We start from the raw sequence: 22,510 nt of genomic DNA, 5'->3' as shown, positions 1-22,510 counted from the left end.
CACTAATAGTATGTACTAAAATGGCATGTGAAATGGGGGCCGGTAATTGTTGACCCGTGAGTCACAATTGGTCCATTTTCTCCAAATTTTAAATCTTACATGAATGAGAAAAAAAAAGATATTTAAGAAAAATAAGAAAAAATACACCTATGAAACGGTTACTTATAATTATTTCAACTATAAAAATTTAAATATAACGAGGCATGAAATATGAGAATGTGGTCATTATCTGCTGCCATTGACGGCAATAGATGTCCAATTCATTTTGACTGGGATTGCAACTCTGTCGTCATCAATGGCATGGAGAGATGATTTAGTTTGCTTCAAAATTGACAATGTTTACATATAGGTTTACGACATTAGTTGTAGCCAATGAGTTAAAATAATAAACATAAATTTAAAAAAATATATTTAAAAAATATATTTGAACAACGTGGATTATGTGATTATTCGTATCTTGGAACGTATTGTAATGATTTAACATGCATGACATCATATCTTCAATAGGTTAGCGAATAGTTAAAGGAAGTGCAGGAAGAAGACAACCGTGGGCTGGACTACCGGACTACGACTGCCCCAAAAAAAAAGAAGAGAAAATGGCGTGTGCAGAATGAACACAGGGCGTCGCAAAGACATAAAGTCGCATGGTAATGCAGACGCAAGTCTCTTAGGAGATGTCTGCCGTGATTTTTTTTATCTATAGCGCCTTGTTTTTCTTGATAGCAGTGGTGGAAATCACGGGATGTTCACCGCGGGGACGTCTGACCACCGGATACAGCTCGTGACGGATTCACGGACGAGATGTGAACGTAGCAAGGGACATATCAGCGATCGGATGTTTGCACATTAACAATCAGGTAATTGGACGTTCCGCCAAAAGGGAGGGCGAGGAGAGATCGATTCAATGATTGATGTTGAGGCTGGAAATCAAGACGTGTTGTTATCATGGCGATCGGCGCTCGCCGCTCATTGGGCTCAGCCTCCGCTGCCCCTCCTTGTTTTTTTTTTTTTCTCCAGCGTGATGTTGTCATGTTTACGCGAGGAGGGAAAGGCGCTCTTGATGTCAGTCTGGCGTGTTGTGAACTTCACTTGCGTTCTCGTTGTTTAGCAGTGGTTCTTAACCTGGGTTCGGTGAGTCGGTGGACCCTGTGCCACGAAAGGTCGAGACTCATCCACTCGTCGTGTCTATTCACGAGAACATGACCCGCTTGACCAGAACTGCCTGCAGATGATTGCGTGACATTGATTGGCCAATCAATGCTGTTGGGAGTTCATATATCTGGAACTAGGAAATACATCTTTTTTTATTTTATGTTACACTAAAGTAGGGTTCGGTGAATGCTCGTATGAAGCTGGTGGGTTTCGGTAGCTCCAACAAGGTGAAGAACCACTGGGTTAGAGGAAGAATTTAGGGTTAGGGTTAGGATGTAGGGTTATGGTTAGAGGTTAGGGTTAGGGTTGCCATTGCCCTGCATTCAAACCCTAACCCTAAATTCTCACTCTAACCCTAAATTCAATTTAGGGTTAACGTGAGAATAACGTGTTGTTATCATGGCGCTCGCCGCTCATTCTCACTATAACCCTAAATTCAATCTAGGGTTATGCTTAGAATTTAGGGTTAGGGTTAGAGTGAGAATGTAGGGTTATGGTTAGAATTAGGGTTAGGTTAAGAATTTAGGGTTATGCTTAGAATTAGGGTTAGGGTTAGAGTGAGAATGTAGGGTTAGGGTTAGAATTAGGGTTAGAGTGAGAATTTAGGGTTAGGGTTAGAGTGAGAATGTAGGGTTAGGGTTAGAATTTAGGGTTAGGTTAAGAATTTAATGTTATGCTTAGAATTAGGTTAGAGGGAGAATGTAGGATTATGGTCAGAATTAGGGTTAGAGGGAGAATGTAGGGTTATGGTCAGAATTAGGGTTAGCTTTACAATTTAGGGTTAGGGTTTGTGTGAGAATGTAGGGTTATGGTCAGAATTAGGGTTAGCTTTACAATTTAGGGTTGGTTAGTGTGAGAATTTAGGGTTATGGTCAGAATTAGGGTTAGTGTTAGAATTTGGGGTTATGCTTAGAATTAGGGTTAGAGGGAGAATTTAGGGTTAAGGTCAGAATTTAGGGTTATGGTCAGAATTAGGGTTAGCGTTACAATTTAGGGTTAGCGTTACAATTTAGGGTTAGTGTTACAATTTAGGGTTAGCGTTACAATTTAGGGTTATGGTTAGAATTAGGGTTAGGGGAGAATTTAGGGTTATGGTCAGAATTAGGGTTAGCGTTACAATTTAGGGTCATGGTTAGAATTTAGGGTTATGGTTAGAATTAGGGTTAGGGTTAGAATTTAGGGTTATGGTTAGAATTTAGGGTTATGGTCAGAATTAGGGTTAGCGTTACAATTTAGGGTTATGGTTAGAATTAGGGTTAGAGGGAGAATGTAGGGTTATGGTCAGAATTAGGGTTAGAGGGAGAATGTAGGGTTATGGTCAGAATTAGGGTTAGCTTTACAATTTAGGGTTAGGGTTAAAGGGAGAATTTAGGGTTATGCTTAGAATTAGGGTTAGAGGGAGAATTTAGGGTTATGCTTAGAATTAGGGTTAGAGGGAGACTTTAGGGTTATGGTCAGAATTAGGGTTAGCGTTACAATTTAGGGTTATGGTTAGAATTAGGGTTAGGGGAGAATTTAGGGTTATGGTCAGAATTAGGGTTAGCGTTACAATTTAGGGTTATGGTTAGAATTAGGGTTATGATTAGAATTAGGGGTAGCGTTAGAATTTAGGGTTAGGGTTAAAGGGAGAATTTAGGGTTATGCTTAGAATTGGGGTTAGAGGGAGAATTTAGGGTTATGCTTAGAATTAGGGTTAGAGGGAGACTTTAGGGTTATGGTCAGAATTAGGGTTAGCGTTACAATTTAGGGTTATGGTTAGAATTAGGGTTAGGGGAGAATTTAGGGTTATGGTCAGAATTAGGGTTAGCGTTACAATTTAGGGTTATGGTTAGAATTTAGGGTTATGGTTAGAATTTATGTTTATGGTTAGAATTTAGGGTTATGGTTAGAATTAGGGTTAGCGTTAGATTTAGGGTTATGATTAGAATTAGGGGTAGCGTTAGAATTTAGGCTTAGGTAAAGAATTTAGGGTTATGGTTAGAGGGAGAATTTAGGGTTATGGTTAGAGGGAGAATTTAGGGTTAGGGTTAGAATTAGGGTTAGAGGGAGAATTTAGGGTTAGAATTAGGGTTAGAGGGAGAATTTAGGGTTAGAATTAGGGTTAGAGGGAGAATTTAGGGTTAGAGGGAGAATGTAGGGTTATGGTCAGAATTAGGGTTAGAGGAAGAATTTAGGGTTATGGTTAGAATTAGGGTTAGCGTTACAATTTAGGGTTAGGGTTAGAGTGAGAATTTAGGGTTATGGTTACAATTAGGGTTAGCGTTACAATTTAGGGTTAGTGTCAGAATTTAGGGTTAGGGTAGAGTGAGAATTTAGGGTTATGGTCAGAATTAGGGTTAGTGTTAGAATTTGGGGTTATGCTTAGAATTAGGGTTAGTGTTAGAATTTAGGGTTACGGTTAGAATTAGGGTTAGCATTAGAATTTAGGGTTACGGTTAGAATTAGGGTTAACGTTAGAATTTAGGGTTAGAGTGAGAATGTAGGGTTATGGTTAGATTTAGGGTTAGCGCTAGAATTAGGGTTAGCGTTAGAATTAGGGTTCGCGTTAGTGTTAGCGTTAGCGCTAGCATTAGCATTAGCGTTAGCATTAGCGTTAGCATTAGCGTTAGCGTTAGCATTAGCGTTAGCGTTAGCATTAGCGTTAGCATTAGCGTTAGCATTAGCGTTAGCGTTCGCATTAGCGTTAGCATTACCGTTAGCATTACCGTTAGCATTAGCATTAGCGTTAGCATTAGTGTTAGCATTAGCGTTAGCATTAGCGTTAGCATTAGCGTTAGCATGCGTTAGCGTTAGCGTTAGCATTAGCGTTAGCATTAGCGTTAGCATTAGCGTTAGCATTAGCATTAGCGTTAGCATTAGCGTTAGCATTAGCGTTAGCATTAGCGTTAGCATTAGCGTTAGCATTAGCGTTAGCATTAGCGTTAGCATTAGCATTATCGTTAGCATTAGCGTTAGCATTAGCGTTAGCATTAGCGTTAGCATTAGCTTTAGCATTAGCGCTAGCGTTAGCGTTATCACTAGCGTTAGTGTTATCACTAGCGTTAGTGATGGTGTTAGCGCTAGCGTTAGAATTAGGGTTAGCATTAGCATTACACTTAGCATTAGCGTTACACTTAGTGTTAGCGTTATACTTGGGGTTAGCGTTACACTTAGGGTTAGCGTTAGCGTCACACTTAGGGTTAGCGTTAGCGTCACACTTAGCATTAGCGTTACACTTAGCGTTACACTTAGCGTTACACTTAGGGTTAGCGTTAGACTTAGGGTTAGCGTTTCACTTAGTGTTAGCGTTACACTTAGGGTTAGCGTTAGCATTAGCGTTACACTTAGGGTTAGCGTTAGAATTTAGGATTAGGTTTAGAATTAGCGTAATAGTTGAAATTTAGGGTTAGGGTTAGAATATAGGGTTATGGTCGGAATTTAGGGTTAGGGTTAGAATATAGGGTTATGGTCGGAATTTAGGGTTAGGGTTAGAATATAGGGTTATGGTTAGAATTTAGGGTTAGAATATAGGGTTATGGTTGGAATTTAGGGTTATGGTTAGAGTGAGAATTTAGGGTTAGAATTTAGGGATTTGGTTATTTAGAATTTAGGGTTACAATTTAGGGATTGGGTTATTTAGAATTTAGGGTTTGGGGTTAGAGAGAATTCAGGGTTTGGGGTTAGAGTTTGAATTTAGGGTTAGTTAGAATTTAGGGTTAGAGTTAGAATGTGGCGTTCGAGTTAGAATGTAGGGTTAGGTTAGAGTTAGATTTAGGGTTGTGTTAGAGTTAGGGTTAGAATGTAGGGTTAGAATGTAAGGTTAGGTTTAGCATTTAGGGTTAGGGTTAAAATGTAAGGTTAGGTTTAGCATTTAGGGTTAGGGTTAAAATGTAAGGTTAGGTTTAGCATTTAGGGTTAGGGTTAAAATGTAAGGTTAGGTTTAGCATTTAGGGTTAGGTTTAGTAGCATGTGGGGAGAGACTATAAAAATCACATAAGATACAAGAATATAGTCACACTTAACCTTTGTAGTTTAAAGCAATTTCTTCAAATGTTTCATGATTTATTTTACGGGTCAGCCATAGCTGTCTGGACGTCTGCTGTCTGTGTTTTCTGCACTCTGATTGGTCAATCCAAAGCGGAGGCGTGGCTTCTCCATAACAATGCAGTTTAGGGAGCGTGCACGCTGCAATGAGCTTTTTCTGTATTTGACGATCCAAAACGGACTTTTATGTCTATCATCTCTTTGAACGATATTTGAAAGGTTGTTTTTTCTAATACTTCCGGAGAGACGCAGTCATTGCGAAGGCAAAAGAGAGCGGAAGAAAGCGATCTCAGGTTAGCCAGCGGAACTGTTGACCACTTTTTAGATATATAATCATAGGCAAGAAATAGTTTTGGACTAAAAACGAGGAACAGTGTTGCAGCAGGGGACTAATGTCGTTTGGAGCCTAACATAAACACGGATAAGAGGACGGGATTTGACATTTTGGAAGCTGGAACACCTGCTCATCGCAAACTAGCCCTAAAAGTAAGATCTCAAGCTGCACCGACTCGTGTTACGATCGTGTTCACCGCGTGTTGCTGTGTTTATTCTGTGCATCTCGTTTGTAAGAACTTAGTTCTGGGTTTGAGCCAAAAAGTCCTGAAATTGCGCGTATGCTCGCCATCTGTCCTTGCAAAAGCCCGATGGACAAAGCGTTAGCATAGCATCGCTATGGAGCTAGCTCTGCTCTCCTTCAACAGGGGACGTTGACTTGTCTCCAGTACAAAGCGGATTGCGGCTGCTGTTGCCGTCCCTTTTGCGCAGTTTTGTACACAGCTTCGTGCGATGCACCGAAAAAGCAGCGAAGCAAGCCAAGAGGGCTGAAAAGAAGAGTCCGAGCGCGGCTAGAGCTTTTGTTGTTGCTTTGTCTCGCGAGCACATGGCTTGCCATTATTTTTGTTCAGGCGCGTCACAGCGACTCCTATCTATTTATGATAGGGCCGCAAGACGGACGTTTTTTACTTTGATCATCAAGCACATATAAATGATTCATGTTTAGTGTCGGGATTTTGATAAAATAATTTTAATATAAAACATATTTTCTGCATCTTACATGAAATTTTATCTGTGTTGTTATTTGCGATTGTGATTACAGCCTTGTTATGCTGTGTTTTTGTAGCCCTACTTAATGTTTACATACTGTTGTGTAAATAGTGCCTACAATTTATAGGCAAATTGGATCTCAGACAATTTTTAAATTTCTCAAAATCTCACAAATCTATGTTTAAGAATGTGGAAATGAATTCATGGCTGTTCTATTATTGGGAAACTATTATTGTGCAGAACAACAAACATTTTGTCAGCGGTCTACTTTTGTTTCCTCTGTGAGAATAATAAACAATATGTAATGTGTGAATACACATTCAAGACGTTTAAAAAAACAACAGGAGTCAATCTCAATGAGTGCTGATTTAGATGGCCTAAATTTGATATCGCAATATTTTTTTCCTGCATGTCAATATCCGATATAACTTGATATTTATTACATTTAAGTAAAAAAAAAGAATCTTCTTTCATCTGATATGTTAAAAAGAACAGGACATTCCATGTGCTTTGAAAAATCAAAGTCCAGAAATCTGGTATTTCTGAAGTTGCCTTTTTAGACCAAAAATGCTCAAACTGAAAGAGTTGAAGTGTCTCTGGAGTTTATTTTATGTTTTGCATGGTCTATTTTCAGGGTTAAGACAATCGGAGGCAACACACAGGTGCCTCCTCCACTGTGCAATTTCCTTTTCTAGAGAGTGACTCGTCTGCACGACGTCACCAATGCGACCATGGGAAGTAGCAGTAAATAGGCTGCCCCCAACAGCCCCCTTGAATCCAAGGAGGTTCCTTGGAGAGCCCTGTAACGTCCCTGTGCATCTCAGGAGAAGGTAAAATTCATTACTGTACTTTCAGTGCTCGTGAAATTTGAATCCCGTGTGTGTGGAATATCACAAAGCATTGTTTATTATCTTCCAGCCCACCAGTGAGACGCCAGTGGGGTCTCCGAGACAGGCCTGTGCTGCACACTTCTCTGGTCCAGGATGAGAATCTCCACCATCTGCTTTTCGCCCATCATCACCAACAGGTTCCTTTAGATGAATCCAGACGATATAGCCACACCAGCACACCACCACGCATGCTTCACCCTGCGGCCCACCTGCCCCAGCAGAACACCATCATGGTGGACCTACATGAGCAGGTAACAAATTATCATTTGTTCATATAGAAGACAAGTTTTTATGAACAAAATGAAATACATATGTTTTATTTAATAGAAGTTGAGCAGCATATTTTATGAAACCAAGTTTGTTCGTAATGTGGGGCAAATATTTATCACTGTGCTTGTTTCTTATTTCAGATGCCCCAGGGATCTGTTCCAATATCATACACTGTCACGACGGTGACGACACATGGATTTCCCATCCACACTGGGCAGCCTTTACCAGCGTGCAACACTCAGCAGCTCCCAGCATGCTCGGTAATGTTCAGCGGACAGCTCTCTCTGCTCTGCTGCCTTCCTCCTCCTGTGAGTTTGAAAGTGGGAAAAGCCCAAATGTCAGTGGCGTTCTTATAGCCTGTACACTATTTAAAAAAAAGCGTGCAGTTAAAGCTACAGTGTGTGCGTGTATGTCTGTGTGATTTATGAACAACACAGTTGACTTTTTTTTTCATGTGTTTGATGTGGCCCGAACATGCCTGGTGTTGTGGCAACACTGCCAGCACTGTCGTTTTATGTAATATCTCACGTCACGTTTGTTTATCACATGCTTTTAACTAGAGTGCAATGTGAAGTATTGTGAACTGTTAGCTTAACGCAGGGGTGTCCAAACTATTCCACAAAGGGCTGCAGTGGGTGAAGGTTTTTGTTCCAACTGGGACTGTTTACCCAATGAGACTTCTTCTGAAACAAGCAGCACCTGGGTGCAAACCACTGGTTAGAGTTTTACGACACCAGATAGGTTAAAATGTATCTCCTCTTCAGTGGTTGGAATGAAAATCTGCACCTCCTCTAGATGATGATAATAATGATAGTTTAACACTGGAAGAGGGACTAAGATTGAGACATGTGGAACACCTTTGACACGCTTAACTCCTTCCCTCCGTAAAAGCAGCCATAACATTACGTAATTGTAGCATTTGTCAAATCGCCTATCCTTACCTAAGGCATGCTTTAAAATTGTTTTTTCCCCGACCAGGTGAACGATAGATTACAAATTGTGAAAATGAAAAAGAACATTGCATAAAGTGTCTCTCTTCCTGTGCTTTTGTCTCTTGTCAGCTCATTCAGGCATGTACCATGCAACATCTGCCGGTGTCTTACCAAGCCTTCCCGCCCCTGATATCCAGCGAACATTTTGTATTGCACCCTACCCCGTCTGTACCTCCCCACCAGCCGCCGCACCTTACTCCTCTGAGCCAGTTTGTCCCTTTACAGCCTCAACACCCACGCATGGTGAGTAATTGGCACTTCAAAACCAGCACAAACACGAATAGTGGTCTTTTTTTAACTTTTTTTTTTTCTTAGCCTCTACAGAGGGTAGAAAATGAAGTTGATCTAAGAGGGGACCAGCACCCATTAGGAAGCTTCACCTACCCTCCATCACATCACCCACCAGCGCTGCCTCCTTCTCTGCCCATACAGTATCTTCCTCAAGAGCCTCTGCATCAGGAGCTTCCTTTCGGAGTGGTAGGAAACGGCAAATATCTTTTCATCTCAAAACATTTCAGACGATTCACGTGAATCTCCGTGCGGGTTTCACCCTCCAGCCATATCCCCACATGCTGCCCCGACGAGCAAGTGGGCAGAGATACCGGCTACAGCAGCCTCTCCCTCCTCCCCCGCCTCCTCCATCCTACTACCCGGGCTTTCTCCCGTACTTCCTGTAAGTACACAGTGTGGAGGATGCTCACTTCTCAAGAAAGACGATCACTTTTACTTAGAAATTTCACCCCCACTGTACGGACCAAAAGTCACACTTTTTTTTTCTTAATCTGGCTATGACTGCGACTTGTCTTTGTATTATTTTTATTTATTGGAGTTAGATGGAGAGTATGGCAAACTAGTTATCACATGTTGTTTGGGCTGTAATTATCTTAACCGTTCATCTGTTGTGTTAACAGAAGCCCCATTTAGCATTTTATCTTTGCTTATATTGTTATTACTAAATTTGTTCTTGGATTACAGTACTTTGTACACCCCCCAAAATGTAATTTATACTGCAGTGCGACCGTTTTGTTTTTGTTTTTTTCGGTTGGCGCGATACAATACTTGTGTCAGTGGCGAATGCTTTTACCAGGATTGCAATTCATTGTTTTTCTCTCTTAGTTTGTCTGGTTCAATGCTTCCTGTGCCTCCAACATCAGTGGGCCCAGCCATCAGTCTTGACCTTGATGTGGATGATGTGGAAATGGAAAACTATGAGGTTCGTTTAGTGCATGCTAGTGCTAGTCAATACAGTTATGGCTCAGAAACACAGTACAGTGGAAAAGCGTGGCAAATGCCACAAATAGGCAAATGACAAAATATATGTATGCATGCATGTGTATATGTGTATATATAGTATTATGTATATATGTATGTATCTATTTTTATGAATACATATACAGGAACTCCAGAAATGTCACTATTTGCCGTTAAAAGTTCATTTTTCACAATATGTACAGTTGAGGTAACCCTACTTGTTTTTCTTTTTTTCCTCCCACAGGCTTTATTGAATCTGGCGGAGAGACTGGGAGAAGCGAAACCACGTGGGCTCACCAAGGCCGATATTGAGCAACTTCCATCTTATAGGTTCAGCTCAGAAAATCATCTATCGGAGCAAACGCTGTAAGCCTTCTTTTCTACCTTCATTATACTTTGTATTCAATGTGTAATATTCTGCTGCTTATTTTTGTAACACTCAGCACTAGATGGTGCAAAATCACTATTATCACAGATCATCACCCAAACAGTGAACATAACAGTTAACTTATTTATTACAGTGGGCTATATATTCAGTACTGGCTGGCTAATGTATCGGTCAACCTTTATAAGAAATATGATCACCCAAAGAGTTATCACCAAGACTTATTCTGTTATATTGGCTGTATATTTACTCATATTCGACCTTGAAAACGGTCCATATATCGGCCGACCAATGCAACGGTCAACCTTTAACGTTGTGCAAGTATAAGAGGTTGAGCTTAACGTGGGATGTGTACTTTTATGGAGGAGGAAACAACTGGTGACCGCTAGTTTTGAACAATAGCAGTGTGTTAAAAATATATACAAGTCAGGAAAAAAAAGTTCAAGTGTGGATAACCCTACTTGTTATTTTTTTTCCTCAGGTGTGTTGTGTGCTTTAGCGACTTTGAGTGTAGGCAGCTACTTCGGGTGTTACCCTGCAACCACGAATTCCACGCCAAATGCGTAGATAAATGGTTAAAGGTAAGTCCCCTCGAGTCCTTTGCGTATCAGCAGATCAGGTTCACGCGTGACCCTCTTTCCGCTCAACCCACAGACCAACCGCACTTGCCCAATCTGCCGAGCCGACGCATCGGACGTTCACCGAGAGGCGGAGTGAGAGCTCGCTCGAGTTGGGAGAGAAAAAAAAAGTTAGTCCTTAAGATGTGGACACCCGCCACTAACTCTAACTACAGCTAGCAACCCACTTCCTAAATAATAAGCGGTTCCCAGAGCCCGTCACACCTCTGCTGTACTTCATTTATCCCGAGTATTGTGAACAAAAAACAAAACAAAAAAAACAGCAAACTCTGCTGCGGACCGGAGTGCCGGAATCAGCGGCCGCGTTTATTTCTGGCCTCTCAGCTCCCTGGTGGCGTATTCCAAAGAGTTTCCCCTTCCGTGCGCATTATTTGCTGCTTTTGTTTACAGGGTCGGCGGCGTTCACCAGGTCAGGAACCTAAAAGCTGGACACGATGGCGCTGTGAAGCGCCATAGATGCATGTTAGTGTTTGGCTAAATAGACTCGTCCACGTATCCGTTTCTGCAATACTCGATCATTTCCACAGACGAGCGACGCCAATCCGCCACGGCACCCTGGAACAGCTCGCATAACTGCACAATGCGCGCGTTGATCCTGTTCACAGAGCCAATGTATTGTGTAACCACTGGATACAGGGCGGCATGCTCGGATTTGCATGAACTGTTGATTCCGACTAGCAATATTTAAAACTTAAGCGTTACCACCAAAATGATTCAACTTTGGCCGCCGCCGCTGACGGCGACAGGGGCGTCCCATCCGTTTTGACCGGGAGGGTGCGAATGAACGAAGGTTCGACGTGTATCCCCGTCAGCGGTGGTGAATGAGTTAAGAGGGAAAAAAACATTGTAAAAGAACGGCTTGCTTACGGGAGAAGACGACGTCGTCCTGCGCAGATAGCAATACGTGCATAGGGGCGACTTTTGAATGGTCTTGTTTCTCCTCCTGTACCGTTTGTTTGTTTTTTGTGAGTCAAATCCAATATATAAATATAGCCTTCTTTTTTCCACACGTTAGACCTGCCTTCTTACGACCTTGACAAGCACAAACCTATTAATAATACTGATAAATACTGTCTCATTCTCACCGTTTCTAAAAGGTTTATTTATTGCTTCGTAATCTTTAAAGAAAAAGAATTGAAGGAAAGCGTTTGGAGCACTAACAATGTTTGTCTTTATATTACGGTAATGTGGTCATCCGCTTAATGGTGGTGTATAAGGTAAAAAAAACAAAAATAAAAGAAAAAGATAGAACAATTGTATGTATAACTTGCGCGTGAATGCTTTTAGATTTGAAGACAGAAGAATGTCGTAGAAGTCACTGGTCGCACTGCGCAGCACGCCGTCCGTCTTGCACCGCAAATGTGACGGAATGTGTTCAGTAGTGTAGGAACGCTGTTGGACTTCTACTTTTCCTGCTTGTGTTGACACGGACAAAAAAAAATTAGTAAGCACTAACAAGGCAGTTGTAAGCGTTGCTTTTACGTGTAAAGGGATCTTGCCTTTTTCTTTACTTCAGTGTCTTAAGTGAATGTGAGTCTTTGACATGTGTGTGCCATTTTCAAAAGAGAAAAAAAAAGAAGCCATTTAATGAGTTCTACCCACAGCTTGGAGAATTAATCTACGTGTACATATCTATTTGCAGGCTATATTGTATGTTTAAAAAAAAAAAACTCAGGGCCACTCGGTATATGAGGATTCAAGACAAGAAGAGTCTGTCAAATGGGAAGGATGCCATGAAACGCATATAGTATTGGAATTTATGTTTAGGTCATTTTCTTCTGACCGCAAATGATTTACCAATGTAAGCAATTATGATATCCTCTTGTATCTGAAATAGTACGTTTAAAAACAAGGCATGTTTAAAAAAAAAAAATTAAAAATCTGAAAAAGAGGCAACATAAGTCATTTCTCAACCAGTTTGACAATTTGCTGTGGTCCAACTTCTCAATGTGCGCACAGTCCTACCTAATCACTCCAGAAGGTGTTTGCATGCTTAACAAAGAAAACAAACAAAAAAAAGAGACTAATGACAAGAGCTAACGCGCAGAAAGCTTCACATCTGGCGAGGACGCATTTAGCGGTGCACAGTATGCATGCTTGTCATCCAGTTCTAAGTTGGCTTCTGGAAGGATTGGATTTTAACGCTCAGCTGATTACTGCCATGCATTGTACTGCACATATTTCTAATAGAACTGAATGACTACAAGATTTTATTGCGCTTTGTTTTGTTTATGGGAAAAAATGCTCTTGGTCTATCAATTCTTACATGCGTTGTGTTACTGTTATTGCCCTAATGACTGAAAAGAACTTGCTCTGAGACTACTGTAGTTTTATCAAAAAGCCATAGTGACAAGGTGCTAGATGTTCTGCTTTAGCTACAAAAAAACTCACTCGCGTGAATGCAATAGTTTGTCATGGATCTCATGTATTCTTAAAGCATGTTATACTAATACCCCCGTGGAAATCATAATTATAGTTTAAGGGTTTAAAAAAAAGAAGTGTTGTCATACATATTCCAGTGTAGTACTGTATGTGCCACTGGCACTTGCTCTCAGTGTATCAATATCTTAAAATGTATTGTTCACATGTACTTCATGTTGATATTAGCGCTTATTGAATTGACATAATCCAGCTACCCCCACTAATTTAGAAAGGTGGGGGGAAACAACCTCCCACTGAAGCAGTTATGATAAAAGACAACACAGAATAGAGTCTTGTAGTCTTTCTGTTAACTTTCAATAATTTCACAGCTTGTCTGGTGCAAAAAAAGTGTTCCAATAAGCAGCTACAAATTGTTTTGAATTTGTGATGGATTGCTTTGTAGATGCCGTTTATGGTTTACCAATGATTCTTTTTTGCTGTGGTGGGATTGTGGTTTACTGTTCTTGCCCTCCCTCGTTGTTTAAGGGATCCTCAGCCCACCCACCAACAGAGCCAGGGGCACGTGTTGTGTTAGGCGGATATATTTTGCTTTGGTACTTGCACATTTACAGTTACCTCATTTTTCCATGTTTGTATTGTGGGGGATGGGAGGAAGGAAACTAATATATATATATATATATATATATATATATATATATATATATATATATATATATATATATATATATATATTAGACATATATTATATATACACACATATATATATATATATATATATATATATATATATATATATATATTACATAGAGAAAATGGTTCTTGTTTTAATTCCCATTCCATTGGAATCATTGTTTGTAGCATTTAACATGAACTAGTATGTGTATTATATGCATCTGTATACTGTTTGAACTTTTTAAGATTTGTACTTTTTTTAAATGAAAGTTGCTAGTTATGCTTTACCAAGTAGTGCAATCATATTTTTTTTAATTGTTGTGGCTGATTGGAGAGGGTTGTTCACTAATAAATGTATTATCTATACCAATATGCTCGTCTCATTTTAAACTGTGATGTAGTTTAACACGATTTAACTCTTTGATGCAAAACATGGTTCAAAAGTGATCATATTTTTGGCTCATTTGATTAAGAAGCTTCCAGATTCGGTCTAAACAACTTGCAATATATATAATATAATATTGATATTTGAATATCTCACTTAAAAAAATATATACAGACGCTCCCCTACTTACGAACATTCAACTTACGAACAACGGTACATACGAACATGTCTGCAAATTGCGTTTAAGTCCAAAAATGTTCGCAACTTCCAACTTTACTGTGGTGCAGTGGCAAAGACAATGGGTCAGAACTTCAGGTGGACTCAAGTTCAAATCCGAAGTGAGTTTGATTCCACTCTTTGCAATTCTCAAATTGTTTATTGAGGTAATGAAAAGGATAAATATAACTTCCAATCACATCATTTCAGAAGACACTGTGGTCCAGTGGCAAGAACAATGGGTTGAAATTGAAGTTGGACACAAGTTCAAATCTGGAGTGAGTTCAAGTCCACTCTTTGCAAATCTCAAATTGTTTATTGAGGTGATGAAAATGATAAATATAACTTCCATTCATTTCATTTCAGAAGTCACTGTGGTCCAGTGGCAAAGACAATGGGTCAGACAGACCTCAAGTTAGTGGATTTGACTGCCATTTGGGAGATGGGGTTCGAATCCCGCTCTCGTTTGACTAATCACTACACTAGTAGTTCAGTAAATGGGTAATCCTTTTTTCATTCAAATAAACACTTAGTCATTTTTTTCAGCAAAACAATATTTCCGGTCATTCCGGTCAGCCTTCGGCTGACCGGAAGACAGTTGGGAGGGGGGGGTTCCTGGTGGTGTTCGACAGTCGGCCTTCGGCCGACTGCCGACACCATACAGTCGTTGACTGGCGACACCGGGACGTGAACCCTCGACACCCACGTCGCAGGCAGGTGACTTACCCACTACACCACGAGGCGGCCCGCCTATACATGATTGGAAGTTATATTTATCCTTTTCATTACCTAAATAAACAATTTGAGAATTGCAAAGAGTGGAATTGAACTCACTCCTGATTTGAACTTGAGTTCACCAGAAGTTCTGACCCATTGTCTTTGCCACTGGACCACAGTGACTTCTGAAATGATGTGATTGGAAGTTATATCTATCCTTTTCATCACCTCAATAAACAATTTGAGAATTGCAAATAGTGGAATTGAACTCACTCCTGATTTGAACTTGAGTCCACCTGAAGTTCTGACCCATTGTCTTTGCCACTGGACCACAGTGACTTTTGAAATGATGTGATTGGAAGTTATATCTATCCTTTTCATTACCTCAATAAACAATTTGAGAATTGCGAAGAGTGGAATTGAACTCACTCCTGATTTGAACTTGAGCCCACCTGAAGTTCTGACCCATTGTCTTTGCCACTGGACCACAGTGACTTCTGTAGTGATTGGAAGTTATATCTATCCTTTTCATTACCTCAATAAACAATTTAAGAATTGCAAAGAGTGGAATTGAACTCATTCCTGATTTGAACTTGAGTCCACCTGAAGTTCTGACCCATTGTCTTTGCCACTGGACCTCAGTGACTTCTGAAATGAAGTGATTGAAAGTTATATCTATCCTTTTCATTACCTCAATAAACAATTTGAGAATTGCAAAGAGTGGAATTGAACTCAAGTCCACCTGAAGTTCTGACCCATTGTCTTTGCCACTGGACCACAGTGACTTCTGAAAGTTTCAGTTTCTAATACATAAATCTCTCTCTCTCTCTCTCTACAGTACTGTACATATTCTCTCCATGTTATTAAATGTTTTTTTTTTCAGTACAAACCAATGCGTGTTACTTATACAAGCCTTAAACATACAAATGCACTTATATAAACCTTCAATATACTTATATCAGCCTTAAACATAAATTATAATACAAAATATAGCACTGAATCAATTGCGTTCGTAAGTAGGGGAGCGTCTGTATATATATATATATATTTTTTTTTAAGTGAGATATTCAAATATCAATAACGCCAGCATGGGTCATATTTTTTAACCATGAGTGCAAACTTGATATGGTAAAATAAAGTCAATTTCTACTCTATGTATGGAAAAAAAAATCTGAAGTAATACTCATTATTATGAAGCAAGCTACTTAAATATTTGACATGTTCAGTCATAAAAATAAATGGATTTCAAAAGATACTGAAGGAAAACTCAAGGATAAAATAATTTTGGAAATGTGGGTTAATTTTGTGTTGCACATAAGAAGGGGTGCACATATTTAAGCATTGAAGAGTTTTTTTAACAGTGCAAGAATGTTCAATAAACCCATGGTTAAATTGTTTTTGTTTTAATTTATGGTTGGGGAAATGACATCTTTACAAGAGCTTATTTGAATATTACAAGCAAAACGATGAGTGACAGCAGACAAGCAGAGCATGCCAAATGGAAAGAAAAAAAATGTTGGCCTCTTGTGAAACATGAACTTCAGCCTGCTTTGTACTGTCCACGTGTACCTGGTCATCAGATGACACAGATAATTCGGGGATGGATGAAGACCTTAATAGTGTATGCCATGTAAAACAGGGTTCCCGTAGTTTAAATCTACAAAAAAAATCTGCCTTCATCGGAGTCCTCGCATGGGGGGGAAATGGAAAGAATGCCCAATCTGCCAAACAAATCTAAATATTACAAAAACAAAGCCAAGGCAAAACCAAGAAAGAAAAAAAACAATCCTTGTATCCGAGGGATTAATAGATGCTCTAAGGTAATTTTGGTCACATGTCAAGTGGCTCAGCTACTTGTTGCAAGACGACTACGGTCATGGCTATGGACGACAAACGGGCAGCTGACGGACAAGTTGAGACTTGCAGGTGAAAAGGGCTCGAGGAAGAACTCTATATTATATAATAATAAAATTCAAGACTTTCCAGGCTATTGGGAACCCCGTAAACACAGGTGGGCAATGGCCGCTGAAGGGGAACTTGACCCTGTCCCAGATTTGAACGTGATGATCCCATAGTGGCCATTTAACAAAAACTGGGAAAAGGGTGGGCAGGTATGGGATGAGCATTGGAGCCATGAGGTCTCAGTTTTGTTTTTGCTGTTATTTTTGTTTTGTTTAATCGTCCGTAAGATCCTGGACAAATAGCACCTCGGAGCGGCTTAGTCCAGCCTCTTTCAACGTGGGAGGGTAGGGATGTTCTTCGCATGGAAGGCAGGGCAGTACCCGGCGGGGAAAGTTGGTGACGATTTGAAACTTCTCCGGGCTTTCTTTCAACGAGAACAGGAAATCATAGATGACCTGTCAGGGGGAGAGGAAAAAAAACTGAATTTTTAAGCTCATGGTAATCAGCGTGAACATCTCAATGTGTGGACTTGCTGTAAGAGACTGCCCGAAGAGGAATCGCCGTTCGACGCGCGTGTCATTGGGCAACTTGAAGACGATTTTGACGCTTTCCGGATCGTCCGCAGGCGGCTCTGGCGGGAGACATTCGGACTTCCTCTCCTTTTCCTCTTCTAGTGTCTGGTGGCGAAATCAGAGCATTAAAAGCTCACGTTTCCACTTGACACTATCTGTTTGCGCCACGTCACGGCTCTCACCCGTCGTCTCCTCTCCTCGGCGAGCGCGCACTGTCGGACCTTCTCCTCCTCTTGCCTGCGTTGGTCCTCTTCCTCTCGCTTCTTTCTGTCCTTCTCCTGGTCGGCGCGCAGGGACGCCTGGTACGCCTCATCTTGCTGCTGTCTGAGCACTTGTGTCTGGCTTCTCTCCTCGCTGTAAAGATTCAGCTAGTTCAAATTCAAGTACCATGTTTTCTGTACCATGAGTTGTACTTTTTTTCCTTGCTTGGCTGGGCCTGCGACTTCTTTTCAAGTAATATTTTGTCTAGTTGTTTAGTTATGATACTTAAAAGGAAAACTAATAGTTATCGGGGCTGATAATGAGAGGTAATGCAACTTATACTCCAAAAAAACGTGGGCTCTCATTTGAGCATGTACTTGAACATCAGATCTTTTCAGCTTTAAGAATCGAGGGGTATCGTGAGTACCGTTCAAGGCGCTCGGACATCAGATATGTTTGATTGGCCTCCATGATGAAGGTGAGCTGATTGACAAAGTCCTCAGGCTGAATGAGACCCTCGAGGCGGCCGACGACCGTCATCTTGCGGTCCTTTAACATAATCATGGCCAGGAATGGGTACGTGTTTTCCCGCAACGCTTGAGACACTGAAAAGGACAAGAAAAAAAAAAGATTAATTTTAACGTTGTTAAACAGCAGGGGGAAAAAAACAACAAGTTTTCTTTTTTGTTGTGTTTTTTACACATATACCAGTGCAGCCCTTACCTCTGTAGCCCTCTGGCTTGCTTGTCGAGCAGGCCCAGAACAGCATTCGGGTGTTGATAAAGGCTACTATCTCTTCAGTACACAATGTGGAGCTACAGGAAGAGACAGGCAAGCAATGTTAAATGACCTGAGGGTCCCCTATTGCATTATAAGCTTGGGGGTCATCAAGGAATGGAAAACGACGATCAAAATTAAATAAACCAACCGACAAAACTCATCGGTGTCTTGATGATCGTCTCCATGAAGGTAGACTAAGAGGTAGCGGAGCTCTCGTTTAGCATCATTTAATGCCTGTTAACATGGATATAAAAAAGCATGTCAAATGTTTCCCTCATTGGCCGTCATTGACGACGCGAGACATCCAATTCATTTAGACTGGGATGACTGGTAGCCCCTAGCAGTAAAATTCTGATATCATTTTTTTTCTTCTTTACTCACTCCCACAACACATTCAGTGATTAGGATGCATATACCTGGTCTGGCATTTTATTCTTCAAAACCTAACCTCTGTTCTGAACTCACCTGGCTGTATGTTCCCTGATAAAAAACAGGATGTGAGCGTCCATACTGTTCCTCAAAACTATGAATAAAAGAAACGACATCCCCAACTGGGTCCGTAACACGACCACGGGGGTCCGGCCTCACGAATCGCAGGGCAAACCTAGTAAAAGAAATTGTGTCCATCTGTAGAACTATCCTTCCATATGTAGGTATATAATTCCGTCATTGTAATCACCTGAATATGTCCAGAAGTGTGTAATATGTAAATCTGAAAGGTAGCATGATCAAGTAATAACTCCATCCCAGCAAGCCCTGAAATATAAAATCAAAATAATCAATGTTTGGACACACACTAAAAGTAAAAAAAATGTTTAAGCAAGCAATTAAAAGTGTCAATTTTACAATGCAAGGCAGCAAGCCTACCCTTGGTTGTGGTCTGGAGACAATATAACTATATACTCTGTGGTCTGCTGTGTTGACCTGTAACGGTCTTGGCGGGGGAGGGTTGAAAACACTGGGCACTCCTTCCTGCTCGTTGAGTCTGTCTTGGACTGCAGACTGAAAGGCAAACGGGAAAATCCATCACAACTCCTGGAAGAACAAGCTGAAACCCGCAATGACTACACTTTGAAACGAAGGTAGCCTAAATATAATTTGGCAGATAGCCAACAGTTACACAGAAAGAGTCTGACTTTGATGGTTTTAAAATTGTTTATTACACTAATCATAGAAGAAAATTAAAAAATGTACATGAACATTCAGAATTCTCTTCACATTGCTTGCGCAGCGGAATATTTTATACTTTTTCAATGGTGGGAACAGGAAGACTAGATCGTCAGGATTGAAGGTGATATGAATATAGCAATTTATAGAGACGTGCTGGACAGAAAACCTTCCTGACACGACAAATACACCAGATAATGTTGGTCAATGGAATTTGACTATTTTTTTCAAGGTTGTGCAGGAAGAATCAGATCGATTTAAATGTAGCTATGAGCAAAGAAATTGACATTACTGCCACTTCATCACAGCCTCACTCAAAGTCAGCACTGAAATAATTGAAAAAGTTCACTCATATTTTGGTTCTGAAGTTGTTCAGTAATTTGGAACAAAACTGTACCTGACCACACCTTATTGCTACAACTAAAATGTATTTTCCACGAGTTTTATTTGCACAAAATTCACCCCTAGAGTGTGTCAGTGTTCTTAGAGTATGCAAAATATTTTGATGACAGTTTACCTCAATATTCCAGTTATGCTGCTCTAATGTTCGCCGGCATTGGTCAATTGATTCCAAGCCAGTTAGGTCCTGTAAAATAGGGAAAAAAATGATTATTAGACAGATCAGTACAAATATTTTTGAGCGAGTTAACTGTAACAGGTACTAGAAAAAACTTCATTTTACCATGGCAAACCGCATTTGTGGTAAACAAACAGCACATTCAAAAATAAACAGAAGGAAACCCATAGATTGACAGAGGAAACTCCCCAACGACCAAGCTGCTAGTTTTCCATCAAGGAAACTAGTAGTCCATACAAAGGTTCCGAGCAGAAGGTGGATTAGAGATTTGCGTTGGACCCTTTTTATCAGCACAATGTCGCTAAAATTGACTTTAAAGACACGTGTTTAAACTTGAGTTGACAGATCGGACCTTAATGTAACGATACATGAACTCCTCGTCAGCGATTTGGTGACAACTGAGCCAGGGTTCAGGAAAAGACACACCACAGACCATGCCATGCTTAATAACACTTGGGAATAACATCGGTGGCTATTATAGAGACGTCCTAAATCATCTGCGATTTAAATCAATTCCTCCCCTTTAAAGTCTTCTGACTCATAAGACGTTCAAGCTAATGCTAGCTAACATTAGCTCTGAAGTTGACCAGTATCGAAGTTGACTCTGTGGGAAAAGCTTCGAACACTGACGCTTCGGCCAATCAACGCTGGTTCGGGCTTGACTAGGAATGCCATCGTGTGGTTCCACAGATTTTTATGTGTGAGGGGTCGTGTGTTAGACCGCATTTACCTGAAATTGGAGGAGTTTTTCGGTCTGCGCCTGCGATAATTCTGGCTCCTCAGGCGCCGCCATCTTAGCTCGCCAATCACCTAGCAAGGGTTGAGCAACGTCAAAGCGAGGTTTCCGCAAGTTCGATGAGGACGCTGCTGACATCTAGTGGCCTGGATGACGTGACGTTCAACAACTTAACCACATTTTTAAAAAACAAGTTAAAAAAATACTAAAAATTTTAACATTTGGTCAATTTCATGTGTATGTCAATCGCAGAAAATGCAGCTCCATCTATTAAGTTAGAGTGCAAATGCACTTTTCTAAATTGCCTCAAGAAATTTAGTTCCCCATGTTTGAATAATTAAACCAGGGTTGAAACAACTATGAACTAGATCAGTATGTAAATTAGTTAATTTAAAAAAATATTTCAAATGTATTTCAAGTAATTCACTCAAGAGGTCTGTATTGTTAAACACATTAACTTAATTAAATAGAAAACAACCATAAGCCCAATTGTTTATTTCAATAATATGTAATTAAATGTTCTTATGTGGAATAAATTCACCAAATGCTTAATGAAATAGATGATTTTTTTTGCACTTTAACAAAGTAAAAGTGAAAACAATAATTTCCACAATAAAGCAAAGTGGTAAAAATTGAATATTTCAATTTTATTACTTTTTCCCCTCCACCATAATGATGTGATAACCAAATTTGGTCTTGACAGGGGGGTCTGTGTAAACAGGCTTATCCATGGAAGAGATAGCCAAGTTGAACGCAGCCTCTTGAAACGGTCCGACCATGGATCCTCGCGTCATCCATCCCAGATCACCCTGTCAAAAACATTCAAAATGAGTCAAAACGTATGTTTACGGGAGAAACTCAGCAATTGTAATTGTGTATTTACTCCTTGTCTCGCTTTGTCTTCACTGTATTGTGATGCCACTTCACTAAAACGTACTCCAGCCTTCAGTTTCTCCATTGCCTCCATGCATTTCCCATGCTTTTCACAGAGGATGTGGCGAACCTGGGCATAATGTACAAGTGAGTACTACTTTGGCTTTTTAGGCTGATAAATGAAAACAGAGAAAAGCACCAGTAAATTGGGTCTCACCTTTACTGCAGTGCCTCCTTTCGGTGCCTTCTCCTTCTTGTCAGCTTCTGCGCTTCCTGATGCACCTCCTGAACACAGCATCAAAAAATGTGGACAATACGCCCATATTTTAATAATTGAGGTCAATACAGCAGCATTATTAACATTAAAGCAGCGCACATCAGACACCTGAAATAAGGTGTAATTGTAAACTAATGTCATAATACAAGTCCTGATTTGTGACCATTCAGCCCATTTTGAGCAGATATTTACCATAATGGAGAAAACAAACCTTTCGATCCTTTGCCACCTTTTCCTTTTGGTGGCATTTCATTTAATGGTTATTTAAAATTCAAATTGAAAAAAATGTAAACACCACTCTCGAGTGTATGTTCATGCTTCTGTAAATTTAGACATGCGCAGTAGCCCCCAATCTTCTTCTACTGCGAAAAGTTGGGACATATGTACTAGATTTTGCCATCTAGTGGA

The 22,510-nt window shown here is 40.3% G+C and overlaps 3 protein-coding genes across 8 annotated transcripts; 1 reads left to right on the top strand and 2 right to left on the bottom strand.

Moving 5' to 3' along the window:
- Positions 1 to 539: 539 nt before the first annotated feature.
- rnf44 (ring finger protein 44) lies at positions 540 to 11,349 on the top strand. Of its 6 annotated transcripts, none has more exons than XM_077609915.1 (12): positions 540 to 647; positions 727 to 857; positions 6,854 to 7,049; positions 7,138 to 7,360; positions 7,520 to 7,687; positions 8,441 to 8,614; positions 8,687 to 8,848; positions 8,929 to 9,044; positions 9,488 to 9,584; positions 9,867 to 9,988; positions 10,489 to 10,588; positions 10,662 to 11,349. In XM_077609915.1, exons 3-12 carry the CDS (start codon positions 6,943 to 6,945, stop codon positions 10,722 to 10,724), a joined length of 1,332 nt encoding a protein of 443 aa, XP_077466041.1. In that variant the 5' UTR covers positions 540 to 647; positions 727 to 857; positions 6,854 to 6,942; the 3' UTR covers positions 10,725 to 11,349. The 6 variants fall into 6 exon arrangements, with proteins under 6 accessions (XP_077466041.1, XP_077466042.1, XP_077466046.1 ...); XM_077609916.1 differs by having other exon boundaries at positions 562 to 647; positions 724 to 857; XM_077609920.1 differs by having other exon boundaries at positions 577 to 857; positions 7,520 to 7,639.
- A 5,055-nt stretch (positions 11,350 to 16,404) lies between these two features.
- faf2 (Fas associated factor family member 2) lies at positions 16,405 to 21,084 on the bottom strand. Its single transcript, XM_077610297.1, has 11 exons — positions 20,947 to 21,084; positions 20,157 to 20,225; positions 19,340 to 19,474; positions 19,152 to 19,228; positions 18,938 to 19,076; positions 18,621 to 18,706; positions 18,416 to 18,507; positions 18,120 to 18,297; positions 17,674 to 17,845; positions 17,453 to 17,596; positions 16,405 to 17,374 (listed from the first exon to the last, which is right to left on the bottom strand). Exons 1-11 carry the CDS (start codon positions 21,007 to 21,009, stop codon positions 17,192 to 17,194), a joined length of 1,338 nt encoding a protein of 445 aa, XP_077466423.1. The 5' UTR covers positions 21,010 to 21,084; the 3' UTR covers positions 16,405 to 17,191.
- A 494-nt stretch (positions 21,085 to 21,578) lies between these two features.
- pin4 (protein (peptidylprolyl cis/trans isomerase) NIMA-interacting, 4 (parvulin)) lies at positions 21,579 to 22,454 on the bottom strand. The gene is made up of 4 exons (XM_077609961.1): positions 22,314 to 22,454; positions 22,043 to 22,110; positions 21,836 to 21,955; positions 21,579 to 21,761 (listed from the first exon to the last, which is right to left on the bottom strand). Exons 1-4 carry the CDS (start codon positions 22,348 to 22,350, stop codon positions 21,603 to 21,605), a joined length of 384 nt encoding a protein of 127 aa, XP_077466087.1. The 5' UTR covers positions 22,351 to 22,454; the 3' UTR covers positions 21,579 to 21,602.
- Between the last annotated feature and the right edge of the window lie 56 nt (positions 22,455 to 22,510).

This window comes from Stigmatopora argus, chromosome 9 (assembly GCF_051989625.1).
Source record: "Stigmatopora argus isolate UIUO_Sarg chromosome 9, RoL_Sarg_1.0, whole genome shotgun sequence".
Taxonomy (NCBI): Eukaryota; Metazoa; Chordata; class Actinopteri; order Syngnathiformes; family Syngnathidae; genus Stigmatopora; species Stigmatopora argus.
This window is presented reverse-complemented; position numbering and strand designations above follow the sequence as displayed.